The 10,335-nt window shown below is 42.0% G+C and overlaps 1 protein-coding gene across 5 annotated transcripts in view; it reads right to left on the reverse strand.

Annotated features, from left to right (window-relative positions):
- The window catches only part of nfic (nuclear factor I/C), a 75,127-nt gene extending 65,486 nt beyond the window's left edge, over positions 1–9,641 (reverse strand). For 3 of the 5 annotated variants that reach the window (XR_014593845.1, XM_083940369.1, XM_083940370.1), the window contains exon 1: positions 9,480–9,641. Coding sequence is in view for 4 of the 5 variants with exons in the window: in XM_083940369.1 (XP_083796495.1) it covers positions 9,480–9,560 (81 nt within the window). In the remaining variant the exon portion in view is untranslated. Of the gene's footprint in view, positions 1–4,890; positions 5,217–9,479 lie in introns of those variants that run through there. The other 2 variants (XM_083940371.1, XM_083940372.1) reach the window with 1 other exon arrangement.
- Between the last annotated feature and the right edge of the window lie 694 nt (positions 9,642–10,335).

Genomic DNA, 10,335 nt, shown 5'->3' on the forward strand with positions numbered 1-10,335 from the left:
GTTGAAAAGCACACCTCTTCACACTCTCATACCCACTTTCTTTCATCTACACTTCAGGAATTTAGATCTGCATATATGGCAAGAGAGTGTGTGTGTATTTTATGATAGGGTTTGGTCCAGGGTGTTTTGGCTCAAAACAGTCAGAATTACAGTTGGATGTGTCACACGTTACCACAGAGAGGAATCAGGCAGGCCTCTAGTTGCACAGTGGAAGAACTCTGCAGCTACCAGAGAAAATAAATGAAAGCACACATTCTCATCCACACACACACAAAGCATACTGTGAGCAGGCAAGCTGACTAACACACTGTAGTGGGGATCTATCTCCTTTTGACATGTTCCAGTAAGAACCACATGTTATTCAAGTGCCTGTTCAAAAGGCCTGTGTGCTTCAGCTCTGCACCCCTTCATTACGGGCTGCAACTAGTCTTTTTTTTATTATGGATTAATGTGTCAATCATTTTCTCGATTAATCCTTGAGTTGTTTGGTCTATAAAATGTCAGAAAATGATCAGCGTTTCCCAGAGCCCAAGATGACGTCCTTAAATTTCTTGTTTGTCCACAACTTAAAGACATTCAGTGTCCTGTCATAGAGGAAAGCGAGTATCAAAACTGTTGGGGATTCACTTCGTATAGTTGGCAACTTAATGATTCCTCTTTGCAGCTCTGACCACCTGCACCTCTCACTGCTGCCCAACCGTATCAAATTTACTTTATTTCTTGTCTATAGAGCCTTTTACAGTTTGTAAATACTGATGACGTATGTAGTGTGCACCCCCAGTTTAACAACACAATGCAATATCTTGTCCAGCTATGCAAAGACATTAACCAGTAAATGATGTGAATCCAACTGAAACAAAGTGACAAATATTGAGAGATATATTTGAGAGCCCTTCAAATTAAAAGACATCCAGCCTTTTAGGCCAGCCACCAGTCACGTAGATTTTTACTTAATTTTGCGACCAACAGACGCATAAAATTTTGGTCGGCTGCTGATTTTTTGATCGATCAGTGCTTGGTCGACTATTTGGGGGCAGCCCTAGAGAATATTGAAGTTTCCAGGCAATTCACACAACTATGTGGCGCGACAGCCAATGAGCGTTGAGGGTGCGGTAAGCGTCATCATAAAGTTCTCCCTGATAACATCCAGGGGATCACCAGAGCCACCATTATTGCAGTCCTTTACTACATGAAGAAAACCTGACTGTTCAAAAACACCAGTTATAAATTATCTATTTTAAGTCAATCTGTACTGGTAATAGAATCATAGCATGTACATTTCTGTCAGTAATTGATAATTTTTATTGTTAATTATATCAGTAGAAGAAGGTCTGATTAGAGCACAGACATCCACTAGGTCTGGGTCATTTGCGTTGTACAGGCTAGTAATCCAGGGGTTTGCACTTTATCAACACATAATGTAGATTGTAATTTCCCCTTAGTGAGATGAATAAAGAATGATCTTATTTTATGAATTGACAGACTTCCAGTTCATTTCATTTATGTACATTATTTTTATGCTAAATGAAATTTTAATTAATGTGTACATTTTTTCTACTACAAAGACTGAACTTTTCATGGAAAATCAAGTACTAATATTAGTATTGAAGCAAACAGCTGTGACAGAGTCTTTACTTTTTATTATAAGATGTTTAGTAGCTATAAAGCTCAGCAGAATTTAAAAATATATATTTTTCTGTTGACTTTTAAAGTTTAATTGTTTTAATTAATCAAAATAAATAAATCAATAAATTGACATTTGAGATCCGTACATTTATCTGGTTAATAATCCGATAGAGGATCCAGCTAGGTCATTTGTCAATATTGAGACCAATATCCGGTCTTAATATCGGATCGTGCATTGATTTAATAAAGGATTAGGATATCGGCCTGAACTAATCCAAATAACTGTGGATACACTGCACCTTACAGACCATCAGGTCTGCAGTTTGACCGGGGCCAGACAAAGAGGAGAAGACATCCTACCAAAGAACATTTTCATCAAGAAAAATGTTGTTCCAAGAGTGGAGACCAAGCCCCCACCACTGCGACTTCCTGGTTAATCCAATAAAGTAGTGCCAAAAATTGCAGTTCTCTGAGTGTCCACTAGTGGCCGGTTTCATAACAGAGCAGTTTCTCATTGACCCCCATGTTAAACAGGCCGTTTTCACAGCATCATTAAACCTGTTCACATCTGTATGTTTAGGTCATATCTCATTGACAACACTAAGGGGGGGTTTTGTACCAGGTTAGTTTTTATTTTATTGGAGGTTAAAGTTTTATAAATAATTAGGGGCGTGGTCTCTTGAGTGACAGCTAGCCTCTGGCCCTCACTTCACCTCGGAGATAAACGTCAGCCAGATGGACGTATCTCCCTCCCCCCAACGTCACATACATGCTCTTTTTTGGTAAGAGTAAATGTGGCGGAGTCAAAGTCTCACAAGATGGCGAATCCTGTAGGCGAGGATGATTGGATCAGTATCCATAATACAGTCAGACTCTTCTGATAACAGAGTATCAGTATCAAAATGAACACTTTTAGTGAACAGATATTGTCAGTGTGCAGGTTCCCCGTTTGCTTACGGTTCCAAACAGCTAGACTGCAGCAATCAAGCTTGATACTAGACCAGTATGAAAAAAGTTGTTCACATCAGTCACTTATACAGGATTACATGGAGAAATAGAGTCTGCATTGAAAAACACTGAAATTACCCTTTAAAGTTGTACTCTATAAGAATTGAGATACGTTGTTTCTAGCTGCCTCTTTGGCAGTAAGATGTAACTGCAGATGAGCCTGTTCTTTCAGAGCCTGAAGTCTCCATGTGGGACAGACGGTCTCTGCTGTTATACTTTACCTCCGTGAGTACCGTGTAAAGAAAATACTGGCATTTTAAATAGTGTTAAAATCTTGTTGTGAATCGTCTCGTCACACCCCTTATTCTGAATGTATGGTATATTTTTTTAATATTGTACTGTCGTGACAGTGATGGTGCTGCCAGTTTACCTGTTTTCTATGTCTTCAAAAGAGCACACAAAAAATGTGACAGTGAATTTGAAACAGCACATTGTAATTTCTGCATCTATTATTGATTTACCGTGTGCTCCCCTAAATTTTTCAGCTGGGGGCCACAGTGCTCCTAGTGAAAAAAGTTATTCTGGGGCCCTGAGTTTAATGAGCAGTATGCTCATGAGGAACGTATGGCTCGGTAGTTAGTAAAGTGATTAAATGTTGTCCACATACGTAGTTGCATATGTTATATATGTCTTTAAACTAGAGATGCACTGATCCAGTTTTTTTCCGATCCAGTCAGATCCCGATACCTGGGCTGAGGGTATTGGTTGATACCAGATAGCGATCTGATCCTAATGTTGAATGAATGACGCGTATACCTGTCCATGTGAGTGAAGGCATCAGGCTTGATATAAACATCTAGCCTTGTTAAAGAAAAGGTAACAAATTAACACAGATATAAATGTACTTAATATTATTTATTGACAAATAAGAAAGTGTACATTAGCAGCAAAAAGTAAAGCGTACTGCAAACAAATTTTTTAAAATGTAATATGAACTATAGCAGCTGCCTGAAACCCAACAAACAATGACTTAATTAAATTAAATTAAAGTAACATGTAAACATTAAGTGCAAACAGATATTTAAAATGTAATCTAATATAACATATAGCGGCTATGAAGTGACTAGATCGCTGTAACTGTCTTGCTGTGTATGATATTATTAAAATAGAAATGACTGGATCAGAATGCTGGATCGGCCTCATTCTTCTGATATCAGATCCAGGTATCGGATCGGTGCATCACTAATTTAATTTAGCCGACATAACAATAGTATATACTGTATTAACGATTGGAATCAAGCAAAGTGATTTGCATTAAGTGAGCTTTTGTAAATTTCAATCCCCTGACTAAGATTGCTAAAGCAATTGCCAAAATACCATCTATAGAAAATAGTAATATTTTAGTAGTTTTACTTTCCTGTCTTAAGCACTATCTTGAATATAACTGGAACTATTATATTCATATATGTATTAGCCTATATTGAGTTTTTGTATAGGCCTATGACGATATCATTTTAAAAACTCTGAATTTAATGATTTCAGCGGACTGTTATAGGTTAAAACACAACATATATAGGTAAAGTTGATCGCACATTTAAAACAACCCCGGTTTTCCCAATAAGTAACAAGTTTTACAAGAGAAACAGTAGAAACAACATGGGACCCAATGTTTTAAAAGTGTGAGCAGCAGAGGTGTTTCCCTACGGCTCTTTTTAGCCACGCACCCTACTTCTCCTGCCCAGAACTCGATTTTAGTAGGGTCTAAAATTATGAATACCTACATTTTTTTAGTAGAGGGTCACTTAGCCCAGGGTGGCATCCTACAAGAGTGCCTGTCCTGGGGACCTGACTACAAGCCTGACTCAGAAGTTGGAAGTTCCTGTTTTCCGATTACAAGTGAACGCAGCATAAGCGGCTTATTTCCATCTATGGAGGGAATGTCTCCACAGACACACAGATGTGAATACTCAGCAAAAAGGCAACAAGTGCTTTCATTAGTGGGTCATTATGATCAGTCACCATTGTTTTAACCCACTCTGTGATAGACAGAAACTTATCAGACAATTAAATAAATGGAACTATTACAGTCACTTTAAGTTGTGACACTGTACTTGTCATTACACCTGCCCAGGGGCCGCAGTGAAACATTAGCCAAGGTGTCCCAAACTTCCATCTATTAATGTGACACTGTATAAATAAAAGAGAAAATGCCTGACTAAATATATAGATTTTCTGCATTCTCCAAGCCTAGTTGCCATTGTTTCCATGTAGGGCAGTGATGAGCAGGCTCAGGCAGAGCAGCCCGTGCAGCTTTACCTGAGACAGCGAGAGAGGAGAAAACATCATGTTGGAGAGAAGCAGCTGAATCACACCACAAACACCCCGGGGCTCGCCGTTTGTTCCCGCACATCTCTACATAGTCCGTCAGCGGCGCCTCCGCTCAGAGAAAACGCTGCGTTTCCTGCCTCTATGACCCGATCCGCTCAACATATGAGAGCCCTGCTCGCCTCGGATGACTCTGCCGCGTTAACTCCACAAATGATGACACGCCACAAAAGTTGAGGCTTCGCAAAAACGCTCCGCAGAGAGAAAAACACCGAGAAAGTTCCGAATAATCATTCTGCGGAGAGCATGGCCGGAGGTGGAACGGAGCAGCGGGACGGAGTCGTTGGGAGAGGGAACGAGCTGAGGGGGCGAAGAAGAGAAGAAAGAGAAGTGAAATGACGTTATGAAGTCAGCCCATCCCAAACGGCGGGCTTAAAGCCGCAGCAGCTGCTGCACTGGGCCTCCCGACGCTGGGGCTACGGTTCATCTCAGGATCCGCTCTACGCTCACTACAGGGCAGGCCGTGCGCACACACACACGCACACACACACGCACACACACACACACACAAATACACACACGCAAACACAGACACACCGTAGCCGCTCTATCTACGCGTTGACGTGTGCACAGGCGTCCTCCTGAATGCTGAGACGGCAGTAAACAGAAAGTGTTCACAGAGCACAGTGTAACGGTTTTCTCCTGTGCATCCCGCAACAACGTGTCATTTCCACCTTAAGGCATTCCCACACTCTGATGCACACAGCGGAGGGTGGACTGTGACTTAATACGGTTAAGTTCAAGTATACTTCAGAACAAATCGGATCTTATGGTAGGGGTACATGGATGAGCATGACTGCATGTGTGACATATTGCATGGAAAAGCATGGACTAATCCATGTAGCACTTCATGAACTATCAGGGATGGGTACGAATTCATATTATCTCATGCTGGAGTTAATGCAAGAATAATGTGCCAGCAACTAAGGTGTCTCACCATGGGTGCATCTGGCGGGTGCACCGATCCTGGGGGGGACATGTCCCCTTTTCTCAAAAACATGAATTACCCCCCCCCCCACACACACACACACACACACACACACACACACACACACACACAAACACACACACAATAAAAATTCCCTAAATTAACCCAAATTAAACAAATGTATTTTCAGACTTCACATTCTTCACTTTTTAGATCCACATCTAAACAGGGATGATTAAAATGATGGGTAAATTCATGTTATTATAATAATCCTATTCTGCATAGGGATGTGCTGTAGCATGAAGTGGGATTATCCTTCAGGACGCAAAAAGGAAAGAAAAAACAACATGAGAACAGACTTTGGGAAGTGTAGTCGGGTAAACTTGTGCTCTCTTTTCTCCAAATTGAATGTCAGCAGATAATACTAGCCTAAGGTTAAGTTGATGCTAACGTTAGCTTGCAGTGGCTCTCTTGTCGTGTGTCTTGCTATCACAGCTGGGCAGTGCATATCGTGGTCTGTCTGTGTCTTGCCTGCCAGCTAACGCTACTTCAGGGCTGTGTTCTGTGACTTTGTGCCTGACAAAAGTGAGAGTGAAATGCTGTTTATGTGTTTGATAAACGCCAGTGGACAACAATGTTTAGAAACTGCAGATCTGAAAAGATAACTGGGTCGCTCAGGAACACGTTTTTGATACAGAGACCTCATGAATATAACTTCACTTCAGGTCCTACTGTGAATGACTGTTGGTGCCTGAAATTGATTTTATTCAAAAATGCCAAATTGTAATTTTACAATTTTTTTAACCATTCAGGTAGTGGGCTAAAGGATCAGTCTACATTGAGGATAAAATACATTGTTTATAAAATGTTAATTAGGATTCTGACATTATTTATTTTGAATGAAACTAGTGAGTGATTGTCATTGAGAGACACTTATTATTTTTGAGATATTTAAGTTAATATTTGCACATCATTTTAAAACATGACAATGATTATTTAGTCTCTGTAAAGGCTACAGCTTATGCTTAATTTAAGAAGATGGAAAGCAATAGATTGGCTTTCACTATGGATTTATATATTGAATTTGAACTGTTGATTAGCTGGGCAATATGGATGCACAGAAGTATTCAGCCAATCCATAGCATAAATATTATTTTATAATTGAACATGTATAAAAGAACATTTGGAGGAAAAGTCCAGGACTGTAGTGGAAACACTGGGGTGTCAGGTGATAGCTGTGGGGCAAAGGCAATGGTCCTCATGGCTCACAGGTCGGGTAGGATCAGGACCGGCGCTGCATGCATGACATACTTATTCTTGATAGTTCCTGAAGTACTATATGAATACATTCATGCTTTTGAACTCATGCATAATTTCATGATCATTCATGATGTACCCTTACCACAACGTGTTGCTGAGATACTTGTACTAAACTAGAGTATTTCATTTTATTATTATTTTCTCAGAAATAGTTACTTAACAAATCAAGACTATACATCTAAAAAATATTATCAGCTACTGTACACAATATATTGTTATAGATTAAACTACTCTTTTGAACAGGCTCCACCTCGACCAACTAAGACACCAAAATGCTGCTTACACATTAATGCATCAGTAATAATAAACCAGTAATAATAATGTGTAGCACTTGTGGTGTGCATGTCTCGGTTGAGAATACTTTTACTTGTAATGCTTTAAGTAGATTTTCCTAATACGCGGTTATTTTCAATAACACTGTGGTACTTTTACTCAAAGAACGACCAATAAACAAATGTATAACAATACAGTGTAAGGGAAATCTGCTAATGTACCGATGGACATAGGTAGCATCATCCAGACTGAACCCTGTTCTATTATTATATAAATGAGTGCATTATTATGATGATGATGCATCTACGTGTGAACACTTTTGCATATTGTAGCTGTTGGAGGGGAAACTTGATATTGTGGAGTAGTTTCAATATTGCAGTTGACCTACAGACCTCATTAACTGATCAGTAGATACAACCCTACCACTGTGTGTCTAAGGCGGCCTGTGTGGAGAGGATGCATGAATAGCATATGCAGTTTTACAATAAAACCTGATGGAAAATATTTAACCTTTAAAAATGTTTTGTCCATCTGCTTATTGTCATTGTTGACTAGCCTCCTTCCATGTTTGATAAAATCAACACATCCTTTCACTTTGAACTCATTACTCTTACTGTCATCATTCATTGTAGTCACTCTAAGCTGTGTTCAGGAGCCTTTCGCCACAGAAATCAATGAAACACCTACAGTGTGCCGCTCTCAAGTGTAACCTGTGTAGCCTACGTTTCATATCCAGGAGCTCCAGTGATGGAGGACCACTGTTTGGCTGCTCTCTGCCCTACAATACAGTGGCTTCTGGGCTGTTGTCAAGTGGCCCACTTCCCAACTTGAACTCGAATCTTCCAGTGAGTGTTTCCAACAGGACAGCCTCTGCCAACCGCGGCTCTGTGTTTATATTAGCGGTCCTCTGCCCCGGCGGTGTGCCGGGACAGGAGGCCCTCTGTCGGCCTGTCTTTCTAACTCAGCTCGCTGGCTCTAACTGCGGCCATTTTCTGCTGACTAACACACACACACACGCACACGCGCGCGCACACACGCACACACACACACACACACACCCAAGGAGGAGAAGGCTGAACTTCAACTTGGCCTTCCTCCGTCCCGTGGGATGAACGGAACGGAGGCAGCTAGACGGCCTGCCGCTGCACGCTCTCCAGCCCCAAACCAAACAACTTCCTCGCTGATAGCCCATACACACACACACACACACACACACACACACACACACACACACACACACACACACACCAAATAATGCGCCGCCAGGGCTTGGAAACCACATTCGCCGGCGTAAACGCCAACACTCCCCGCTCCCCCGCACGGAGGCGACGTTGCTCCAAACTTCATTTAAAACGGTAGTAGTTTTACATTGACGTGTTAAATGTCAGCGGCGCTTGTCGTCTCGTCTGTGACATGACATCATCTCCTATTTAATGGTCTTTTGGCAAATTCGGCGCTCATACAACCATGAAAAATGGCAGTACGTCCACCAAATCTAAAGTTTTATGACCGCTTCACACAGCTGGCTTCCGCCCTGCAGTGTGTTTGACAGGCTGACGGAAGCACGGGCGAACCGGCATTAAAAGTTCAGATTGAATTAAAGGTTGTGGTGTTTCGCGTGTCGTGTGTGTGCCGTATGTAAGAGTAAGTCCTGACGTTTGGTATTGTTTTCAGCTTCTGTTGTGCCAGCTGTGCATATTTGCCAGCGTGCAATAGATATTTCATTTGCCAGATTTTTGAATGGAATTCAGCTCCCTGTAGACAAGCGTCACACACCGGACTGTAATGTCCGGACGCTGCTCCAAACTCCAGCCAGGGACAGACAGAGGCAGAGCCCGCTGACGCTGAGAGAAAGCCTTTCTGTTCCACTGTGAGCTGCGTAGCTGATGTTACTCACTCAACTCCTCGCATTGCGTCTTTTTGGGGAAAACGCGAAACAGCACGCCAATAGGAAGGGACACTCTACTGCATTAGTGTACCGGAACACGGTTTGTCCTACCATTTCGAAGCTGAGCCGCCACCGGGGGAAGTTAAAGCTGATTTCAACGCCTGCCCATCTCGCGCTGTCGGTCCTTATCATTCCATATTCAATTCGATCCTCGTGCGCGTGCCAGACGGAGTAAATCCGCGGTGCTCGAGACCAGAAACGTCCCGCGTCAAGCTCCGGGCTCCGCGGCAGTAACCCCCCCGCCCGGTAGGCTGCGGCAGAAGGGAATAGTGCTACATTCACCTTCTTTCCAGCGTTCTCTCTCTGTCTAACACTCGCCCTGTCCTCCTCTCCCAGTCCCCTTCAGTCCTCACGTTCCCTTTCTCGCTCTTTAGCCCACTTTGGCCCCCTCAGCACTGTCGCTGTCTCCTCTCCCGGTACTCTGGGAGCATTCTTCCCTCTTCCTTCACTGTAACTTTATGTTTTGCTGGGTTTTGTTTATTGTAGCTAATGTATTTACAGAAACCACTTCCCTCTACTACTTGGAAGTCCTCCTTGATTAAATGTGTCAGAATGCACCAGAAAGTCCCAAATTCACTTCCTGAGAAACATTTACACCCATTACGACTGGCTCTTTATTAAGTAGCGCGAAGTAGCTTAAAGGAGATTATTACAGCATCACTCAGGGGCGGAGCCAGACGTGGAAACATATGGGGCTCACACTAAACTTAGGGGGACCCCCGCTTTTGCCCTTCACATTCATGGCAGCTATGTAGACTATTTTTCATGTCATTTAATAATAGAATACGTAAACATAAGTACATCATTTGGAAAAACACCAAATGTCCTAATCATTCTGAAACCAGAAATCACACCTGCCACCTAAAAAGAGGCAAATTATCTGATGTTACTACTACCTTTAAGTTAC

This window comes from Echiichthys vipera (genome assembly GCF_963691815.1).
Source record: "Echiichthys vipera genome assembly, chromosome: 3".
Classification (NCBI taxonomy): Eukaryota; Metazoa; Chordata; class Actinopteri; order Perciformes; family Trachinidae; genus Echiichthys; species Echiichthys vipera.